The sequence below is a fragment of the Hordeum vulgare genome, chromosome 7H (genome assembly GCF_904849725.1).
Source record: "Hordeum vulgare subsp. vulgare chromosome 7H, MorexV3_pseudomolecules_assembly, whole genome shotgun sequence".
Taxonomy (NCBI): Eukaryota; Viridiplantae; Streptophyta; class Magnoliopsida; order Poales; family Poaceae; genus Hordeum; species Hordeum vulgare.
In genome coordinates, this window is record NC_058524.1 from 535,418,197 (window position 1) to 535,441,931 (window position 23,735).

General features: G+C 43.5%; 1 protein-coding gene across 1 annotated transcript; it reads left to right on the forward strand.

The window, feature by feature from the left end:
* Positions 1–19,846: 19,846 nt before the first annotated feature.
* LOC123410196 (tRNA-dihydrouridine(16/17) synthase [NAD(P)(+)]-like) lies at positions 19,847–23,656 on the forward strand. The gene is made up of 3 exons (XM_045103097.1): positions 19,847–20,305; positions 20,803–20,909; positions 22,689–23,656. The coding sequence occupies exons 1-3, from the start codon at positions 19,868–19,870 to the stop codon at positions 23,434–23,436; spliced, it is 1,293 nt and encodes a 430-aa protein (XP_044959032.1). The 5' UTR covers positions 19,847–19,867; the 3' UTR covers positions 23,437–23,656.
* Positions 23,657–23,735: the final 79 nt, after the last annotated feature.

The window sequence follows — 23,735 nt, forward strand, 5'->3', positions numbered from 1 at the left end:
TTTTTTTATCTAATTGACCCTCAAATTGAAAAGCACTACAAATGAACTCTGAAAATTTTGAAAGTTGTCATGGTATCATCATTTCACCCACATAGCATGTGCAAAAAAGTTAACAGAGTTACGACAAAAACTGGATGGAGTTCTTGTACAAAACGGACAATCTCTTTCGAAGTATCACGGTTTCGAACGAGAACTCATCTGTTACAAAGGGATTTCATTTTTTTGAACTTATTTGAACTCCATACTTTTTGGGTGTTCAAAATGCACCATTCAAAGGCACATCATAAATTTTCAACAATTTCTGACTTCATTTGGTATTTTTCGTGCATTTACTTATTTTTTTTTAGCTAATTGAACCTGAAATTGAAAAGCACTACAAATGAACTCTGAAAATATTGAAAGTTGGCATGGTATCATCATTTCACCCACATAGCATGTGCTAAAAAGTTGAGAGGGTTACGACAAAAACTGGATGCAGTTCATGTACAAAACAGACAATCTCTTTCGAAGTATCAAGGTTTCGAACGAGAACTCATCTGTTACAAAGGGATTTTATTTTTTTGAACTATTTTAAACTCCATACTTTTTGTGTGTTCAAAATGCACCATTCAAAGGCACATAATAAAATTTCAACAATTTTTGACTTCATTTGGTATTTTTCGTGCATTTACTTATTTTTGAGCTAATTGACCCTGAAATTGAAAGCACTACAAATGAACTCTTAAAATGTTGAAAGTTGACATGGTACTATCATTTCACCCACATAGCGTGTGCTAAAAAGTTGAGAGGGTTACGACAAAAACTGGATGCAATTCGTGTACAAAACGGACAATCTCTTTCGAAGTACCACGGTTTCGAACGAGAACTCATGTGTTACAAAGGGATTTCTTTTTTTCGAACTTATTTCGACTCCATACTTTTTCTGTGTTCAAAATGTACCATTAATAGGCACATCATAAATTTTCAACAATTTGTGACTTTATTTGGTATTTTTCGTGCATTTACTTATTTTCTTTGAGCTAATTGACCCTGAAATTGAAAAGCACGACAAATGAACTTGGAAAATGTTGAAAGTCGGCATGGTATCATCATTTCACCCACATACCATGTGCTAAAAAGTTGAGAGGGTTACGACAAAAACTGGATGCACTTCGTGTTCAAAACGGACAATCTCTTTCGAAGTAGCACGGTTTCGAACGAGAACTCATGTGTTACAAAGGGATTTCATTTTTTTGAACTTATTCGAACTCCATACTTTTTGTGTATTCAAAATGCACCAATCAAAGGCACATCATCAATTTTTCATCAATTTTTGAATTCATTTGGTATTTTAAGTGCATTTACTTTTTTTGAGCTAATTGACCCTGAAATTGAAAAGCACTACAAATGAACTCGGAAAATGTTGAAAGTTGGCACGCTATCATCATTTGACCCACATAACATGTGCTAAAGAGTTGAGAGGGTTACGACAAAAACTGGATGCACTTCGTGTACAAAACGGACAATCTATTTCGAAGTAACACGGTTTCGAACGAGAACTCATCAATTACAAAGGGATTTCATTTTTTTGAACTTATTTGAACTCCATACTTTTTGTGTGTTCAAAATGCACCATTCGAAGGCACATCATAAATTTTCAGCAATTTCTGACTTCATTTGGTATTTTGCGTGTATTTACTTATTTTTTTGAGCTAAGTGACCCTGAAATTGAAAAGCACTACAAATGAACTATGAAAATGTTGAAAGTGGCCATGGTATCATCATTTCACCCACATAGCATGTGCTAAAAAGTTGAGAGGGTTACGACAAAAACTAGATGCACTTCCTGTACAAAATAGACAACCTCTTTTGAAGTATGAGGGTTTCGAACGAGAACTCATCTGTTACAAAGGGATTTCATTTTTTTGAACTTATTTGAACTCCATACTTTTTGTGTGTGCAAAATGCACCATTCAAAGGCACATCATAAATTTTCAACAATTTCTGACTTCATTTGGTATTTTTCATGCATTTACTTATTATTTTTAGCTAATTGATCCTGAAATTGAAAAGCACTACAAATGAACTATGAAAATATTGAAAGTTGGCATGGTATCATCTTTTCACCCACATAGCATGTGCTAAAAAGTTAAGAGGGTTACGACAAAAACTAGATGCACTTCATGTACAAAACGGACAATCTCTTTCGAAGTATCAAGGTTTCGAACGAGAACTCATCTGTTACAAAGGGATTTCTTTTTTTGAACTTATTTGAACTCCATACTTTTTGTGTGTTCAAAATGCAGCATTAAAAGGCACATCATAAATTTTCAACAATTTCTGACTTCATTTGGTATTTTTCGTGCATTTACTTATTTTTTCCAGCTAATTGACCCTGAAAACAAATGAACTCTGAAAATGTTGAAAGTCGACATGGTATCATAATTTCACCCACATAGCATGTGCTAAAAAGTTTAGAGGGTTCCGACAAAAACTGGATGCACTTCGTGTACAAAACGAACAATCTCTTTCAAAGTTTAATACATTAGTACACATCACATAAAGTTTAATACATTACAGAGATTTTATTTCGATCCCTTGCCTATGATCGCTTTGGCCGTAACCATGGAGCATCTTCAATATTTAATGGGATGCTTGGGTCAATTCTCACTATGAAGGGCAGAATTTCATCAAACTTATTATAATCTGCTCACATGTGTGTCTTGTCCTTGATCCCCACGATGTTTCTTTTCCCTGAAAAAACTATGTGACGCTTTGGATCATCGTCCGATGTATTCATTTGCTTTTTTTTTGGTCTGGAGGACATGTCTTTCACGTAGAAACCTGAGCCACATCATTGGCTAGGACGAATGGCTCGTCTCTGTAACCAAGATTCTTGAGATCAACTGTTGTCATTCCGTACAACTGGTCTACCTTTACCACTTCTCCATTCATGTTCACCCAACTACACCAAAACAAAGGGACCTTAAAAGTAGGTCCATAGTAAAGTTCCCATATCTCCTCTATGTAACCATAGTATGTGTCCTTTTTCCCATTCTCGTCTGTCATAGCGGACACCACTGTTTTGGTTGGTGCTCTTTTTATCTTGGGAGGTCGTGTAAAATGTATTCCATTTTATCTCGTACCCTTGGAAATGTAATACAGTCGAAGAAGGTGACGCAGCCAACAAGCAGAGTTGATCTCCAATAGTGTTGTCATTCGTGAGACATGCTCGCAACCAACTGCCGAAAGTATCCATGTGTTTTTTCTTTAATCCACGAGATAGCCTTCCCGGGGAACTCGGAGCGTACAAAATTCTTGTGTTCCTCCATATACGAAGTCACGAAGGTGGAACTTTTTAGAACTGTGTAGTGTGCTTGAGTGAAAGAATGCCCGTCCCTACATATCACTGCTTTCTTTCCTAGCATGCCTTTTCCACTCAGTCTCCCCTCACGCTGCGATTCAGGAACACCAGTCGGCTTAAGGTCAGGAAGAAAGTCTACACAGAACCCAATGACCGCCTCTGTTCCATAGCCCTTGGAGATGCTTCCTTCTGGCCTAGCAAGGTTATGAACATATTTCTTTAAGACTCCCATGAACCTCTCGAAGGGGAACATGTTGTGTAGAAATAGAGGACCGAGAATGGAAACCTCATCGACTAGGTGAAACAGGAGATGCGTCATAATATTGAAGAAGGACGGGGGGAACACCAACTCAAAACTGACAAGACATTGGACCACATCCTTGTGTAGCCTGTCCAGACATTCTCGATCGATTACCTTCTGAGATATTGCATTGAGGAATGCACATACCTTCACAATGGGTAATAGAACATTTTCCGGTAGAAGCCCCCTCAATGCAACACGAAGCAACTACGTCATAATCACGTGGCAATCATGAGACTTCAGGTTCTGGAATTTTTCTCTGCCATATTTATTATTCCCTTTATATTAGATGAGAAGCCAGCAGGGATCTTCATAGTGCTCAGGCATTCAAAAAAGATTTTCTTCTCTGCTTTGGTAAGAGCGTAGCTGCTTAAGTATTGACGCTCTTTATCAGTCTTCTTGTCGTATGGGTCTTTCACACGTTGCTCCTCCTCCCATGCTTCTTTTGTATCTTTTGTCTTCCCATACACGCCCAGGAAGCCTAGCAGGTTCACACAAAGATTCTTCGTCACGTACATCATGTCGATTGAAGACCGGACCTCTAGGTGTTTCCAATAGGGTAGCTCCGAAAATAAAGATTTCTTTTTCCACATGTGCACATGTCCGGTAACGTCGTCTTTCGGAACAGATTGATTGTCAGGACCCTTTCCAAATATTACTATTTGATCCAAATCCTTGACCATACCCAATAACTCATCACCAGTAGGGAGGTTAGGCTTCTTCCGGTGATCTGCCGCACCATTGAAATGCTTGCCTTTCTTTCTTACGGGATGATTGGTCGAAATAAATTGACGACACTCCAGGTAGAAAACTGTGACAGTCCGATGCCGACGTTCCAGAAGATTCCCCCTTCTATTCCATTTTCATCGTGTGTCTATTTTCTTTTGTCGCATCATCATCGCATCATGCGCATCATCTGCATTGCATCGGCACTCCGTTGCCGCCAGTTTTCAAAACTTGCATCCGTTGTTAGTAGCCGGTTCTCGTCGTTGTCCGTTCTGAGCCCGACCACACATGCACGCGCCCGCGACATCGTCAAAACCCTGTTTCAAAAGTGTGTTGAAATCTTTCTCTGATCGGGGTGAAACTTGGTGTGCAGTCGTAATTAGTTATAGCTAGGCCGCCTGTCGAATTTCATCACGATCGGAGTCTGTCTGGTACCCGAACGGTCGACCGTAGCGGCACCGTATTCGGTCTACCGTCGGACGTTTGTCGGTGTTTTAAAATACGTTGCCGGGCCGCCCGTTTTCCCTCTCATCTCCGCCTAGCCCCTCTGCACAGTGCACCGACCTTACGCGCAACCTAGTCCGAAAACCTCCCGGAACCCGAGCCCGACGATCGTGACCGTTGGATCCGGATCAACCCCGTTTTACCGCAAAACGTCATCGGTTTGTCCATAGGACTCCCTAACCTAATTATCTCGACCATCCGATCTAAATCGGAGGGTCCAGATGAACCTAGCCCTAACCTAGTTATATAAATAGAGGCCCATCCCTAAACTCTAGGACGCTTGTCCCATCAATCCCTTCAGCCGCCGCCACCCACTGAAAAATTCCCCTCGGGATCCCCAGATTCATTGTGCAGCCAACCCGGCAAGCCGCTCGATCTAGAGCTCCGTGCGCCTTGACCTCGTCCTCCGCGCGAGCCGACTGGCCGGACGCATCCGTCGCCATGCCGTGCGAGCAGGACATCCCCGACGAGCCAGCCTGAGAGCACGAGCGCGCATGGCCTCACCCCCCCCCCCCCCCGAGCTCCCGTGCCTCGTGCTTCCCACGAGCCGGTCCTCCCGAGCTCCCGCTTGCCTGAGACCGTGCCGTGAGTCGCCGGCAGCCGTGTCAGCGAGATTCACCGATGCACAAGCACCGCCGCTGACCCCGGGTCGCCCCTCAAGCCTACCTTCTTCCTCCTCTCTCCGTTTCCTCCCCATATCCCTAATCTTCCTCTATGTGCACCTCTCTTCCCCGCAGGAACGCACAGCCACGGAACACGTGCAGGTGTAGCAGTAGCAGCCCTGGACAGGTACAGTCGGATTCAGTGCCCCAAGGACCGGATCCATCCATCCCCAACTGTTCCCTGCTCCTCACCTCTCTCTCACCTCGGCTCTCTCTCTCTCTCTTTGTCTAGCAGGAGCAGCCCCAGACCCGCCATGGCCATATGTGACGTGCTCCAAGCTCTCCTGCCCATGGAGCTCACCATCGACGCCTCCCCGCCTCAGATCCGGGTGGGATCGACCGGATCCGGCACCACCATGTCCCTGTCGGACCTGGGCCCCTTCGACCTGCGCCTCCCCGCGAGCCAGGTTGCCTTCCGCGAGCGTTGTCGCGTGCACAGCCAAGTTGACCCGGTGCTTCTTCAGATTCAGATGTGTTGCGTTTTCAGTTTTGTTCAGTTAGCGTCAGGGTATGTTCATCTTTCGCAAAACCCAGTTTAAACAGCAGCTTCTTCGTAGCCCAGTTGGTCAGTGCGCTTGCCCATTACCATGGAGGTCTTGGGTTCGAATCCCACGCTCCCCGATTTTCTCTTTTAGTAATTTTGTTGATTTATGTTCGCCTAGGACCCTGTTATCTGGCGCAGTGCTACCATGTTAGTCATAACCATAGCGCTAGCACACTGGCTTGTGCTTTGTAGTGAGACCAAGGGGTCCTGGGTTCAATCCCAGCTGCCCCATTTTATTTTATTTTTTTCCCTTTATTTTTTTATAGTTCTTGTCACACGTTTGGGCCTGATCTGTCGCTGGGTTGCACTGTGTCTTCGAATTCGACCCAGTTCGTTTTTTTATCTATGCGAGGAATTTTGCTAATTTCAGAAAAAAAAACATCGATTTTCAAACATCCGTAGCTTTTAGACCGTGCACCGGATCGAAACAAAGTTATATATGGAACTTGACTAGAATTTTGCGTAGATTAACAATTTCCAACACTCATGCATAATTAGAACTGTTTAGTATGTTGTTTGCATCGTTTTGCGTGTATCCGTAGCTCCGTTGGAGATGTGCCATATATGTAAATGGTGCAGAACGATGAGTAGAATCACACGAACCACTTTGTGTTTTCCGTTTAACAAACCTAAAATGTGATGAGGACAAATCTGGGCAGAATTAAGATTTAACGCATGGGGTCATATCGGAGATGCTATATGACGTTTCCGGTCTCATTTAAAATGCCTAGCTAGGTAGATTAATTTGTGCTTCACCCCCTTGCCATGTTAACAACATTTTAAATATTGATGTGTAAATTAACGGGAGTGAACTAAACAATTAAATATGGAGTTGCGTCGATATGCAACCCGTTGCATATCGAGCTTCACTTAATGTGTAGTGTTTGATTGTTGTGATTGTCATGCCTTGCATTAGACCGTTCATGCATCATGTGTGTCTTGCATCGTGTGGTGTATATCGTGTGTTGATGCTTGTTTCCGGTTTCCTCCGTCTCGATAGAGTTCCGCAAGCATGTCGGATGTGAGGACCGTTCGACTACGTCGGTTTGCCTGCTTCACGGAGTCACTCTTCTTCCAAGCGGGATCTCAGACAGATGACCATTTCCCCAGATACCATTACTATCATTGTCATGCTAGTTTTATCGCTTCTATCGATTATGTCTCGTTGCCTACCACATGTTAATTATCAGCCTCTCAACAATGCCATGATAACCTTCAACTTGTTCGACCTAGCAAACCACTGATTGGCTATGTTACCGCTTGCTTAACCCTGTGTTAGCGTTGCTAGTTGCAGGTGCAGATGCTTCCATGTGAAAACATGGGTTCCTTGTCATATCACCATATTAATGCTATTTAATTTAATGCACCTATATACTTGGTAAAAGGTGGAAGGCTCGGCCTTTTCTAGCCTGGTGTTTTGTTCCACCTTTGCCCCCTTAGTTTCGGCTAGCGGTGTTATGTTCCATAAATGAGCGCTCCTAACACGATCGGGGTTGTTATGGGGACCCCCTTGATAATTCGTTTTAGATTAAAGCTGGTCTGGCAAGGCCCAACTTTGGTACTATTTGCCCAACATAATAATTTCTGTTAAATTGAAATGCATAGGGAGTTAGCGCTACCCGAGGAGTAATTCTACATAATACGGGTAGGGCCAGTGCTGATGGTGCTGGTCCAAAAAAGAGCATTGTGCGGGGCCACCGCGAGGAAACTCGAGGTTTGGCACTCGTACGCGTAGCTTATCCGTTGTGTCCTGAGAACGAGATACGCGGCTCCTATCGGGATCGTCGACACGTCAGGCGGCCTTGCTGGATTAGTTTTACCTTTGACGAGATATCTTGTGCATCGGGATTCCGATGATGCTTTGGGTAATCTCAAAGTTGAGGTTTTCCACTATGGAATCCGACGAGATCGCGAGCTTCGTGATTGAGGATTTCTATGCGGCTTGTGGTAATTTGTGATGGACTAATTGGAGCACCCCTGCAGGGTTAAATCTTTTCGGAAAGCCGTGCATGCGGTTATGTGGCAACGTGGAAACTTTGTTTAACACTGGTTCTAGATAACTTGAAGTTAACTTAATTAAAACTTGCCAACTGTGTGCGTAACCGTGACTATCTCTTTCGTGAGTTCCTTCTCCGATCGAGGACACGGTGGGGTTATGTCTGACGTAGGTAAGTGTTCAGGATCATTCATTTGATCTTCAGTAGACACGTCCGTTATGCGTAGATCTTCCCCCTCTTATTTCTTGTACTCGTAAGATTAGCCACCAAATATATGCTTAGCCGCTGCTGCAACCTCACCACTTAACCTTACCTCACCCATTAAGCTTCGCTAGTCTTGATACCTTTGGAAATGAGATTGTTGAGTCCCCTGTGGCTCACAGATTACTACAACACCAGTTGGAGGTACAGGTAAAGGTTACTTGACGTGAGCGTGTTGGTTGTTCATTTGGAGTGCTTCTTCTTCTTCTTCTTCTTCTTCTTCTTCTTCTTCGATCTAGGATGGGTTCCAGGCCGCAGCCTGGGATAGCAAGGATGGACGTCGTTCTTCTTTTGTCGTTTGTTTTCATCCGTAGTCGGACCCTGCTCTTACTCTTGATGACTCTGATGTAGCTTGTGGCGAGTGTAAGCCAACTCTGTTATATATCTCTTCTTTTCAGTACATGTACTTGTAACGATATCCATTCTTGCGACACGACGAGATGCACTTCTATCCCTAACGAGGCCTTCATGCCAAATTGAGGATAGGGTCGCATCTTGGGCGTGACAAAAACCTTCTTAGATTTTTCCAAATATGTACCTTTAGTCTTATCTAAACAGTGTGTGCATGCATTGTATCCCTTGTCTGACTGTCCTAAAATGTTACTAAGAGCAGGCCAATCATTGATGGTTACGAACAAGAATGCTCGTAGGTCAAATTCCCGCTGTTTGTGCTCATTCCACACACGTACACTTGGTTTGGCCCACAACTGCAAAAGTTCATCAACTAATGGCCTTAGGTACACATCAATGTCGTTTCCCGGTTGCTTCGGTCCTTGGATGAGCACTGGCATCATAATGAACTTCCGCTTCATGCACAACCAAGGAGGAAGGTTGTAGATACATAGAGTCATGGGCCAGGTGTTGTGACTGCAACTCTGCTCCCCAATAGGATTCATGTCGTCTGAACTTAGACCAAGCCATAAGTTCCTTGGGTCATCTGCAAAGTCCGGCCACTCCCTCTCGATTTTCCTCCACTGCGACCCATCTGCGAGGTGTCTCAAATTCCCATCTTTCTTGCGCTCGTCTTTGTGCCATCGCATCAACTTGGCATGCTCATTGTTTCTGAACAGACATTTCAACCATGGTATTATAGGAGCATACCACATAACCTTAGCAGGAACCTTCTTCCTCGGGGCTCGTCATCGCCCTCAACATTACCAGGGTCATCCTGTCTGATCTTGTACCGACATGCAGTGCTTACCGGGCATTTGTCCATATTCTCGTACTTCTCACCGCGGTACATGCTGCAGTCATTAATGCATGCATGTATCTTCTACACATCTAATCCAAGAGGGCAGATAGCCTTGTTTGCTTTGTACATAGTCTCGGGCAATTCGTTATCCTTTGGAAGCTTCGGCTTCAATATTTTCAGTAGCTTCTCAAATCCCTTGTCAGATAAACCAGTTTCTCCCTTCCATTTCAATTGTTCCAGTGTGGTATCGAGCTTTGTGCTGCCATCTTCGCAATTTGGGTACAACAACTTTTCATGATCCTTTAGCATGGCCTCCAAATTCAACTTCTCCTTGTCTGTATTGCATTGTATCTTTGCATCAGAAATGACCCGACCAAGACCATCAGTGGCTCATCTGATGCCGGTTGTTCTTCACCTCCTTCTTCTTCATTGTCTTCCATTGCAGTATCACCGTATTCTTCAGTGAACATAGGATAGTTGTCATCATCATCTTCTTCTTCATTGTCTTCCATCATAACCCCTCTTTCTCCGTGCATGGTCCAACAAATATATGTGGGCATGAAACCTCTCCAAAGCATGTGGCCTTGAATGGTTTTCGAGCTAGAGTACTCCTTCACGTTTCGACTGTCAACACATGGACAAGGCATAAAATTATCCACTTTGTTTGCCTCAGCCACATCGATAAATTTATGCAGGCCTGCAATAAATACGGAACCGCGTCGTTCATCGTACATCCATCGTTTTCGTGCATCGATCTGCATCATACATGAATAGTGAAATGACCGTACATGGACACATGCAATATTTTTGTACCAATTACAGATGAAAAGGATAAGGTTGTTAACCTCGGTCGAGGATACCATTTTGTGTGAACTTAAGTGTGACTCGGGCATTAGTCCCGGTTCGTAATATACTCCGAAGTGCGTCGGTCACCGTACATCCATTGGCGGATCATCTGTATTATGAAATTAAGTATATCAAAAAACCATTGCAGAACATCATGAATAGAGAAATGACCAAATTAATACAAGTTCATCATCACATTAAAACCAAAGCACGGTAGTGATCAAATGTTATTATTGCAAAAATAATTACAAAGTTCTCTCATAAAACAACATACAACTATGTAAAACATTTAAATGCAACAACAAATGCGATCAAAATCGCAACTAAGGTAACAATTGACCCAACAACATAATGATACCAAACCTCTTTATCAATGGCATATTTTCTAATATTCCTAATCTTCAAGCGCATTTCATCCATCTTCAAGAGCATTGCATCCATCTTCAACCGCATTGCATCCATCTTCATCTTGCGATCATCGTCGACATCGGCAACATGCAACTCAAGTTTCATATTCTTCTCCTCAATTATTTTTAATTTTTTCTTCAAGTAATTGTTTTCTTTTTCAACCAAATTTAACTTCTCGACAAGAATTTCTATGTGGGTTGGAATTTCCGGTTCACATACCTCCTAGATTAAAAAATATATGTCACGTTGGTCGTCATAATTGTCATAAACACTAAATAAAACAAATAGTTATAAAAGATAATATATACCACATCCGAATCATAGACAGGACGAGGGCCGACGGATGCAGATACCAAAACCATCGCACTATATAATAACAAAAAATAGTGAAAATAAGTAATTTATACAAGTATCTATCTAAATCATACAAGTAAGAAATTTCTTTTCTTTTAAAAAGAAGATAAGAACAAGAGGCTCACCACGGCGGTGCTCGCGACGAGATCGGCGTGGGCGATCGACAACGGTGAGGACGGGCACGGGGCGGCACCCTACATATGTGCAGACTCTAAGAAGTTAATTTGAGCTCAAATTTTGCATCTAAATAAAAATAACTCCCACATACACTCCTACACTAAAACCCACAAACCACTTTACTTCTAGGGCATTTGAAATGAGCTAAACTAGCAGTGAGAGATGAAACGATGAAGTAGCTAACCTTTTAGAACACTTGTGTAGTTGGTGCACGGCCATACCTAGACAAATATTGAGAAAAATGGAGCTTGGAGAGGAGAAAGCTTAAGTGGTGTGGCTCGGGAATTTCATCGAACACCTTATGCGCATGAAATAGAAGGGCGGCAAGAGCATGGCATGCACACCTCAACAGCCAAAAAACAGAGGAGAGGGTGTGCAGGGATAAGGGTATATATAGGCAAAACTTTAGTCCCGTTTTTTGTCTAAAACCGGGATTAATAGCCTATCATTTAGTCCCGGTTCTGGCCATAATTTGGGACTAATGCTCCGCGGCACGCCACGTGGCAGTCGCTGGATCTGTAGTCCCGGTTTTTTCCCCAAACTAGGACTAATGAAACAAAATGAACCGGACTATTGCCCTGGCAACTCAAACCGGGACCAATGCCTGACATTGGTCTCGGTTTTAATTTGAACCGGGACTAATGGTCTTTTCTGCTCCGGCCGAAAGACCCATTTTCTACTAGTGTTGAGTGTCTAGTATTGGATATCTATAGATCAAATGTGGATTTTCTCTTGAGAGAAGACACCCAAAATATATATTATCTGATGTTCATCAAGGAAAAGCGAGTGCAATCAAAGGACAACATGACACAAAATGATCAGTAAAAAATAAAGTTACAATGAACACCATATTGGTCGTCTTTTTTCCTTCGCTTCTTTATCGCCCATCAAAGGGATGTTGACACATGCAAATGCATTTTCCATGCAAGACTTCTAAGGCCGTAATATCCACTCGCAGCTAACAACAAGATGTAGTAGCTGCTAAAGAAACATCGGTTGGGGCAGCACCACATGCAATGTAGACTTGCAATCCCTGACCACCAGCCAAGAGGGTTGTAGAAACTAAATCTTGCCACACACAAAAAACAAATGAAGAGGTTTATGTTTCCACTCAAATTATCAGCAAACTGCTTCCCTTCATAGGCACACAACTATCAATATTTGAAGAGAACCAATAAACGTGAGGACGTCTATCCTCACATGGACTTCGATGACGATGAATGACACCATCGAGGTAGGAAGATCAAATTCAAATTTGAGTAATAGTTCATGGGTATCTTAATATTTCTATCTCTGACCAACTATACTTTCCTATATCCATCCTCCACCTTGTTTACTTTTGGTGTCCTATGTATGTACTCTCATGGTTAGTTTTTCCCGAATCATCCTTTGGTTCTTGTAGTTATTTTGTCAAAAAGATTGAGCGTCGTAAAAGTTAGTACAACAAAAACAATGCTATTAGAAGTGACATAACTTCACGAAAGTCGTTTGTTAACTGAATTGAGTTTCCTTGTGTACTTGAGATGGATCTACCTTTTCAACAAGGTTTTGACTATTTTTTTTCATTTGGCTAATCGACCTCTCTATTTGCACGATTATTTTTGGCATGAAATTGTAAGAATAAGTTTAGCACATCATATAGTTAAACAACTGAAAAACATTTAGCACAATATCAATCTACCATGAAACATTTACAGATCATGAGAATCATAGACTTTTCATCAATGATCTCAAACAATATACCACGAAGAATCTTAAACTAATTTCCTGTTGAGTTTAAGTCGAAAAGAAATGGCCTTGTTTTGGGGAAACTTCAATGGGGTTCATTTTATGACCCATATGTGCGACTAAGCTAGGTTGTTCTACCTCATGCCGTGTGTGCGGGTTTCACCCATGACCACTACACTATCCATCCTCTTGTGCTTAATGGTTCACTTGCACTTGAGGAGCTCCCCGATGCGCAGGGTATGGCATCCGCCATACCTTAATTTGGAGCATTTTTATACCTATTAATACTAATGGTCCAATGGTCAATGCAGGCAGAGACGAACACTAATGGCCTTTGGCCCATGAGAGCAAGTATAATAAGGTATAATCAGCACGCTGTAAGGATTAAAATATTATATTTTTGCTGAGTTGAATGAAAGAGAAAAGGAGAGAGAAGAGAAGTGGGCTACACATTAACAACTGCTGTAACACGAGCTCCAAGAAACATTGTGAGGATGTAAGGTGGACCATATAATAATAAAGTAATACCTTTTAACAACTTGTTACTATACGTGTTGACTATTAGGTCGGCTATATATGACATAGCAACTTCTTGTAGCCGGTAGTTGGCTATACTATTAACCATGCTCTGACCAACGCAACCAATGAGACGAGCGTCCACGCGAGGCCGCGAGAGGCGAGATTCACGCACTTGACCACTCTGTTTCCATGTGATGCAAGGCACGAGCCATAGCCATGGCCCATGAACCCCAGCATGGCGGCGGCGTAGTCCAGGTTCAGGCGGGGGCACGAGGTAGCTAACGGCGGCGTCGGCTGGTCCGGTCGCGAGGACCGGGCGGGGCGGGGCAACCGACGGCGGCGGCTGGTGAGGTCTTAGGTCACGAGACGTCGGGACCAGGCGGGGAAGGCAGGGACCCTACAGTGGCGCAGGCGGTCAGCCGACGTAGAGATAGACTTGGGAGGGGGGGCTAGAGGGTGATGGCTCCAGTCGAGGCCTAGGTACTTAGCGGCGGCAGCAAAAACAACTTTTGATCCCCAAAATTGTAGTCTTTTGATTGTTGAACAATGTCATGTTGCTAAAGGCTAATTATGTATACTCTGTACATTCTTTCAAAGCGCAGCTCCTACCAGATTGCGAGAAGATGGAAAGAAGGGGAAGGGGATAGCAAATCCAAAGGAAATGGGAGGAGGTAATTTCTCATTTTTTCTAAAATTTTGTAGCATTTTTAATGGATGCTTCAAGTCTTTAATTCAAGCAAATTGTAGTGAAGTGTTAATGTTGTGAACACTCTCTTTTTGAATTGAGGGTTTGACAATATATTTTGAAGTGTTTGGTAGTGGCAGCTGTGACGCCCTCGATTTAATCGTACACTAATCATACACGCAAATGGGTACGATCAAACTCAAGGACTCACAGGAAGATATCACAACACAACTCTAGACACAAATAAAACAATATCAGCTTCATATTACAAGCCAGGGGCCTCGAGGGCTAGAATACGGAAGCTCGATAAACACACGAGTCAGCGGAAGCAACAATATCTGAGTACAAACATAAAACATGGGGTGCCTTAGAGAAGGCTAGCACAAAAGATACAACGATCGAACGAGACGAGGCCTCCTGCCTAGGAACCTCTAACTACTCCTGGTCTTCAGCGGCCTCCACGTAGTAGTAGGCACCGTCGGGGTAGCAGTCGTCGGCGGCGGGAACCTCCATCTCCTGGGCTCCAACATCTGGTCGCAGCAACGGATCAAGGGGGCAAAGGGGGAGCAAAGCAACGGTGAGTACTCATCCAAAGTAATCGCAAGTCTTACATCAGAACTATTCTAAGAATGCATCAGTATCAAAGAAGGGGGGTGGTTATATGTGGACTGACTGCAGCAATGCGAGAATAGAGAGAGAAGGCCTAGTCCTATCGAAGACTAGCATCTTCAGGGTCTTACAGGAATAGACGAGAGTAGAATAGGTGTAACACAATTAATAGTCATATTGTTGCAGCAATATTAAAGTGAGGTCATGCCCAGAGATCGTCCCTCGACTCCGTGCGAGGAAGCAATCCCGGGGCAACTAAATCCAGTTAAGTAACAATTGTAGTTGTATAATATTAGGGCACAACTCCAAGTCGTCCTGTAACCGTGGACACGACTATTCGAATAGATAAGTTCTTCCCTGCAGGGGTGCACAACATATTCCCCGATGCGCTCGATAACACTCTGGCTAGACACACTTTTCTGGGTCCTGCCCGGCCTCGGAATATCGACACGTCGCACCCAAACCTAAGCTCAGCAGATAGGCCAGCCCGCCGGTCTAACTCCTAAGCAGAGAGGGTTCGTGGGCCCACTCTCCCTCCACGCTCCTGCATGATGCGAGGGCGGCCGATGTCAGTCCTAGCACCCCTTAATACAAGAGCGATGCATCTCGGGACCACTCGGGCGCGCGCTGCTACATCGCTAACGTCTGAAGAGCTTCGGCTGATACCGCGACATCGAGTACCCATAATTCTTCCCACGCAGACGGTTAGTGCGTAATAAGGCCTTCCGACCAACCCAGATCAAATACCCAAATCCATTATCATTTTAATTAAGGTCATCGACAGAAACACGCGGGAATCCACCTGCCTAACATCTAAACACCAAGGATCCCAGTAACATGGTCGAGTAACTGTGTGTTTGTAATATCGGGGGGAATCCGAGGTATCACCCTCGTTGGATTCCGAATGATGTATCCGTGAAGGTGGGCCTAGAGGAATCACCCTCGGGGGCCTGACACTTGAGGGGTTGCACGACAGAGTCACCATCGGGAATGGTGAAAGAGGAACCACCCTCGATAACCACGACCGACTAGCTATACTACAGAGATATCATCACGAGTACTTAGCGATGTGTCACCCTCAGTACCCGATATTATCTCTGTAGCACCGTACAACTAAGGGGGGTGTACGTGCGGTGCCGGGTCAGGCTCGTCGATCAGGGATCGAGATTTGAAAGCAAAGCGGGGCAACTGGACTACGGGGTCGGAAGGGAAGACTGCACCACCTATACTAAAGAGGTTAAAAGGACAGTACTGAAGGTAGCAGTTCATCAAAAATAGACTATGCATCAGATATAGGAGCTAACTACAACAGTAGCAAAATACTAATGCAAGCATGAGGAAGAAATACATAGGCGATATAGGGATGATCAAGGGGGTTTGCTTGCCTTGTTGCTCTACGGGAAAGGGCTGGTCGACAGGGTCGTAGATGTACCCGGCAGCAGCGTCAGTCTTGGGGTCTACCGGTAAGAAGAGGGTGAAGAAACAATAAATAATAGCAACACGTGCATCACTAAGCATGACATGGCAATATGGAGACTAGGCATGAGCTAACGAAGCAACATCCGTCATAGACGGGTCGGAAGAATATCTGACGATGTTTTCCGGGTCTCGGGCTACTACCGGTCAAACTGAAAACGATGAAAAAGTTCCATGTTTGCTATGCTAGGGACGCGTGACAAACGAATGGATCGTGTATCCTGGTTCGTCTAATAGGATAATTATTTATCCTAATTAACAGATTAGGTTAATTATCTATTTAACTAATTAACTAATTAATTAAATATATACCTATTTATTTATTTATTTTACTAATAAAAACATTTTTTTTTCTTTTCTCTACATACATGCATACATATCCAATACATACATACATACGGGCATTTAATACATACATACATCTTTTATTTTAATTTCCTCTAACACATCTCTCTGTCAACATCTCTCTCCTATCTCCCTCACCTCTCCAACAGAGAGAAAGGAGACAACTCCAACTACACCTACACGAGCACAACGACGCCGTATGGTCCGCTTGCCTCTATTCACTTGTATTGGTCAAAGACTCTCACCACACTTGTCCTCATCGTCGCTCACTTCCTCTCGCGCCTCCTTGCCTCTCAACAATTTTTTTCATGAGACTACCTTGACTCTCTTTTCACGAGAATACCTTTTTGAGACAATTTCATGAGAATACCTTGCCTCTCAACAAATCTCATGCTAGGTTCATGTGGCCCATAAAAGGGGATCTCCTATTGGACGCACTTTGCGTCCAACAGCGCGCAAACGCACAAAGGTCCCGCGACTCGGCCGACCCATTAACACTAAACAAAGGACAACACGACTTAAAAAATGTCTGAAACGGACGAGGCGCTGCTAGGATTCCGACCCATTAACACTAAACAAAGGACAACACGACTTAAAAAATGTCTGAAACGGACGAGGCGCTGCTAGGATTCGAACTCGCTAATTTTGAGTCCTAAACGAGTCGCTCTAGCCACTGGATCTGTCGGGTACTACTTGTAATAAAAGCGTGATTTGTTAAGATATCACCTAAGCGACACATTTAATAGAATCTTTACAAATTTTTGAATTTTTGTATTTTTTTTTGAAAAAGACAACGAATTCTGGTATTCCATACGATTTTTATTCTGAATGTTTTTGAAAACTTGAACAAATTTTGAAACCACAAACATTTTTTGAAATCCACAAACATTTTGTTAATTCGTGAACATCTTTTGAATTTATGAAAAAGTGTTGAAAAAATGAGAATATTTTTTTTAAAACACGAAGAATCTTAGAAAACTAAGAACATATTTCTTAAATCTAATCAACATTTTAAAATAGAGAACAAAAATTGAAAGTGGGAATATTTTTTGAAATTACAAACATTTTGTGAATTTGCAAACAAGTTGGGACATTTAAATTGAGAGTAGAAACATTTTCTGATTTTTAGAAAATGAGAACATTTGAAAATTTCAAATTCTAGTTTTTCTAAAAGAAGTGAACACAAATATCAAAGTTTTAAACATTTTCGGAATTTGTGAATAAAATTTCAAAATAGGAACAATTTTCTATAATGTGTACAAAATCTACAAAATGCAACCATTTTTAAATTTCCGAACAATCATTAAAAAATAAATTTAAGAACAAATTCATTGAATAAAAATATGAAACTTTTTTTCGAATTTTAGTACAAAATTTCAAAACATGAACAAATTTCAAATTGGTGAACCAAATTATAGAATTTTGAATATTGTCTGGTTTTTCTGAACATTTTCTGAATATGCAAGCAAATTTTCAAAACATGAACATTTTTAAAATTTTGTGAACAAAATTTGAAAATGGGAACATTTTTTAATTCCCAAAAATTTTAAGAATTTGTGAACACAATATTATAATCTGAATATTTTTATCATTTGTGCAAATTTGTAGAAAAAACTTGGAAATAAAATGGAAAAAGAAAGAAAATAAAAAAGAAACAAAAGAAAAAAGAAACAAAAAACATAAAATAAAAAAAGTTTCAAAAAACCGGAAAAATCCGGTTGGAACCTTAGAGAAGGTTCGCAAAACCTAGATTAGTGAAACGCTGAATATCTTCGAAATGGGCCGGCCCGTCTATCGATCGCGTGTGCGGGGGCTCGACATTGTGACACATAATGCGTTAAATAAGGTATTCTCAAAGAAAAGTGGATTGGTCGAAATCACTAATTAAGAAGTACATCTTTCAAAAATTACTCCCACCTCTCAGGTTACGACAAGTGGCACACCGAATGCATGGCATTTGTCGCAACCTGGGAGTTTTTTTTCTCCGTAAATTCGTATTTTTAAAATGTTTTATCTTTTAAACCGTGCGTCTAAATCTCGAACTGTTTTCACTGTTGGATTTTTCATGTCGAGATCTTCAAAACTAAATCGCATATTGATAGGTTTTTGATGAACTTTCGTTCACTGTGCCTCTCGTGATAGAAAAAAAATAGAAAACACGTTTTTTTTTGCTTTTTTCCCTTTCCGAGAGGCACGGCCGTGCCTCTCATGAAGGCAAAATTGTGCCTCTTACAGAAGAACGTGTTTTTCCTTTTTCGAGAGGCACGGGTGTGCCTCTCACGAAGACAAGACCGTGACTCTCGCAGAAGCAAAAACGTGCCTCTCGCGATTTTTTTTTTACAGAAAACACGTTTTTTTCCTTTCCAAGAGGTATGGTCGTGCCTCTCGCGAAGTCAAAATCGTGTCTCTTACGGAAGCAAAACCATACCACTCGCAAAAAAAAAGAAAACATAGTTTTTTTTGTTTCCGAGAGGCACGACCGTACCTCTCACGCAGGCAAAATCATGCCTCTGGTGGAAGCAAAATCGTGCCTTTCACGAAAAAAATGCAATATTTTCTTTTCAAGAAGCATGGATGTGCCTCTCACGAAGGCAAAACCGTGCCTCTCGCGAAAAAAAAATAGAAAACATATTTTGTTTCCTTTTCTGAGAGGCACAGCCGTGCCTCTCGCGAAGGCAAAACCGTGCCTCTCGCAAAAAAAAAACTTATTTGCATTTTTTAATATTTTTTCCATCAAAAAATAAGAAAGATTGATGAAAAACCGAAACATCAAGAAAATCGAAAAAAACCAATCTAAAAAGCAAAAACGCGTGCAGAACAATAAAAAAAGAAATCCGGAGAAAGCACTCAGAGCGCGACGCGTGATAGCGGTTGAGGATGCGTCAAGTGACGTCGCGTTGGAGTGCTTGCTGGGAGGCTTTTGAAGGTGCGCTCGCTAACTAGTTGATGTGTGGATCAGCTCATCGAAGAAGAGAGAAGTTTGGATGGCCGGATGGGCTGAGCCCGAGCAATTTCTTCTAAGCTTCTTCATCCACTAACAGATGGGCCTCCTTCATTTGTCTCAAAAAAAGATGGGCCTCCTTCATTGCCTCCAAAAAAAACAAAAACGATGGTCTCGTTCCTCAGACCGACTGGATCAGAGCCCCACAACACGGGACCCCGATCCGCGAACCGCACCGAGCCGAGCCGCATGCTACCACGCCGACTCGCCCCCCTCCCCAACTCGCGCCTCCTCTTCCGCTTCCTAAACCCTAGCCTAGCCATGTCTCCGGCTGACGCCGCCGCCGCCGCCGCCCACCTGACCACGGCCTCCGACCCCGACGAGGACATATGCTCCAGCCCTGCTGCCGCCTCTGCGCCCGAGGAGATAGCGCCGCCCGTGCCCGTGCCCACGCCCCTGCCCCCTCCGCCGGCGTCCGCGGAGGAGCGGGTGGAGCGCGCGTGGGCGCACTGGAGGCGGCTGGGGTCTCCGAGGCTGGTGGTGGCGCCCATGGTGGACAACTCGGAGTTGCCCTTCCGCATGCTGTGCCGCCGCTACGGCGCCGATGCCGCCTACACGCCCATGCTCCACTCCCGCATCTTCTCCGAGAACGAGAAGCACAGGGACATGGAGTTTACTACCTGCAAGGTAACTCACACTTTGCAGCTTCTAGGTCGTCGCAGTGGGACGATTGAACTATAGGATACCCCAATTTGAGCATTGTGATTCCCCTGTAGACCACCGTTGCATAGAATTCTGGTAATTCTTCACTGTTAGAACGGGCTTTAAGTAAATTTCCCCGTGCAACAACGCTGTAATGAATTGGCCATGGAAGCTGCAAATAGGTAGATTAATAACTTAAGTGTAGATATGCTTCTCGGTGGCCTTGGACTGGTATATTTCACTATTTGTGTGCGGTGTTGTTGACCACCTTAAGACCAGCAAGTGGAGAGTTGCCGTTATATTATCCAGCAGATTTGGGATATTACTTTGTCATAGAAGTATAGGACAACAAAATGGGTAGACACTTGTTTCCAATAATTAGTTGTATTGCCAGCTACTCCCGGTGGCCTCTAATCTTTTTTGTGTATGAAATACAATAGAAAAACTTGTGCAGAATGTGACATTGATCAAATCTTATACAGGAAGACCGCCCACTTTTTGTCCAGTTTTGTGCAAACGATCCTGACATTTTGTTACAAGCTGCAAAGATGGTGGAAGCTAACTGCGACTATGTTGATTTGAATTTCGGGTAATGTGCCAATTCTTTATGATGTTATACTGAAAAGTACTCCCTCCGTTCCTAAATATAAGTCTTTCTAGAGATTCCACTACGGACTACATACATAGCTTAATCAGTGAATCTACACTCTAAAGTATGTCTATATACATCCGTAGAGTATATAGCAAAAAAACTACCACATTACAGGTGTTGACCACAAGAAACTACCACTTTTTTTGATTGTTCAAAAAACTACCATAAAAGTGGTGGGCTGTTCCAAAAAACCCTAGTTGCCGAACCGTTAACTTTTAAATGGGTTTATGATAAGGAGGGCCCGCACGTTAGGTTGCCCTTATATTGGACTGTTAGTTGACCGTTATGACATTGTGAGCCCACATGACGGTCCCTAAGAAAAAAAGCAATTGGGTCCTTATAATTTTTTTAGAAAAAAGCAATTGGGTCCTCTGCCCTCTCCTTCCCGACGCCCCTGCTGCTAAGTGTTGCTGCGGGCCGCTTCTCCCTGCCGCTGATGGCCGCAGCTGGCCGCTGCTCCCAGCCGCTGCACCCCGCCGCTGATGGCCGCCGTCGCTGCACCCCGCCGCTGCTGCTCCCCGTTGTTGCTGCGGGCCGCTGCACCCCTTCGCCGCCGAGGCCGTCGTCCAGGCCGCCGCCCATCATGCCAGCGGGCAGGCGCATGACCGCCGAGCCGCCGCCTATCAAGTCGAGGATGGACTGCATTCCCATTCCCATGAAGCCGTTGTTGCTACCGACGGTGAGGTCGAGGCCGGAGCAGAGGGACGACGGCGAGGAGATGGCAGAGACGGGTCGGCCGAGGAACTTGCCGGCAACCGCGCAGACACGGTCTAGCTCGTCCTTGAGGCGCGAGTTCTTGACACCTCGCCGAGCACGGCCGCGCCGCCGCAGTTGCTGCAGGTGGGGCTCCGCATCGCCTCCTGGATCGTCATGTTCTCCTTCTCCGTCCTCAGCTTGTCGTTCTCCTGCCTCAGCAGTGTGTTCTCGTGCCGCTCGATCTGGAGTATGGGGCTGTGCCGGCCATGGCGCGGTGCTGGACGGCCATGGAGCAAGATGAAGAGGACGACTTTGTTAGCTTTTGGAATTTTATCGTCCCTGACATGTGGGTCCCATGTGTCAGTTAACAGTCAACCAAACAGTCAAACAGATGGTTTACTTATGGGTGGGACCCTGTAGTCATAAGCATGATTAAAATTTAATCACATGGCAATTTGGGTTTTTTGGAACGGCCCACCACTTTTGTGGTAGTTTTTTGAACAGTAAAAAAAGTGGTAGTTTCTTGTAGTCTGTAATGGAATCTCTCAAAAGACTTATATTTAGGAACGGAGGGAGTACTCTTTAGTCACTTATCTAGCCGTGTCTGTAGTGGCTCATATTTGTTTGTTGCATAAACAAAAAAGCACATGAAGAAAAATAATCTGCCTCTGATCAATTTCGCTGAAGTTAGCTCTGTGACTGGTGCCTTCAGCATGATGTTAGCACTGGACCTTGCAGTGATAGAATTTAAACTTTAAACCATCGAAACTATTTTGTTCTACTGTTAGGAAAATGTTTCAAAACCCTAAAGCTGCCTATCTGAAATTTCCTTGGGTGCTGATTGTGCACATTTTGTAAATCTGTCTGCGGTCCCATTATGTTTGCAAATTTATACCTTCATCATTGTTAATATTACACTGCTTCGTGCATGTTCCCCCATATATGATCGTTAGTTCAAATATATTGTTTAAACTGGATTCTTTTCTAAATGGCAGTAATGCTTCTCTGGAAACTCTGCAGATGTCCACAGCGCATTGCTAAACGGGGATACTATGGGGCATTTCTCATGGATAACCTTCCACTCGTAAAATCTCTTGTGCAAAATCTGGCAGGAAACCTTCGTGTTCCAGTCTCTTGCAAGATTCGCATATTTCCGCGACTGGAGGACACACTAGCGTATGCAAAGATGCTTGAAGAAGCTGGTGCTGCTCTTGTAGCTGTGCATGGGCGTACAAGAGATGAAAAAGATGGGAAGAAATTTCGAGCTGATTGGGATGCCATCAAAGCTGTGAAAGATGCCCTGAGAATACCTGTACTTGCAAATGGAAACATTCGCCATATGGAGGATGTGAAGAGCTGTTTGCAACACACTGGAGCTGATGGCGTACTTTCAGCTGAACCTCTTTTGGAGAATCCAGCTTTATTTGCTGGTTTCCGCACAAAGGAGTGGAAAGAAGATGGCAATGAAGACGGAGATGGTGGTTTAGACCCGGCTGATCTGGCCATTGAGTATTTGAAACTGTGCGAGCAATACCCAGTGCCATGGAGAATGATTCGGTCCCATCTGCACAAGTTGCTGGGATGCTGTTTTAGAGTTCATCCACAAGTGAGGGAGGAATTCAATGCACAGACCAAGCTCACATTTGAGTGGTTGCATGATATGGTAAAGAGGCTGAAAGAACTGGGCGGTGGAATTCCACTTTACAGAGACCAGACCTCTTTACAGTCACATACCATTACAAACGGGCTAGCTGCAAGCAATGCGTGATGATGCCCATCAATTTTACCATCTACAGCTTACTGTTTTTATGGAGAGAAACTAAAGATGAACCTGAAGGCACCAGATATCTGATATCAGTATAGATTGTATCACCATTTTTGTTGGAACACACTTTGTGGGAGGCACCATGAGTCATGGTTCTGTAAAAGATAACTACTAGAGCCAAAAATGATTTTGTGTGAAGATATGCCAGTGGCTGTCACATTGATTTGTTCTGAGCATCTGCAGTGGATACCTTATTGTTGTAACAATTGATGTGCACATCTGCAGACATTATTACGATCTGC

Excerpts from the sequence above, each read along its gene's own strand:
- LOC123410196 (XM_045103097.1), top strand. The coding sequence starts at position 19,868 with ATGCTACCACGCCGACTCGCCCCCCTCCCCAACTCGCGCCTCCTCTTC. Across the intron at positions 20,306-20,802 it reads TGGAGTTTACTACCTGCAAG|GAAGACCGCCCACTTTTTGT; the intron begins GTAACTCACACT and ends AATCTTATACAG. Across the intron at positions 20,910-22,688 it reads TATGTTGATTTGAATTTCGG|ATGTCCACAGCGCATTGCTA; the intron begins GTAATGTGCCAA and ends GAAACTCTGCAG.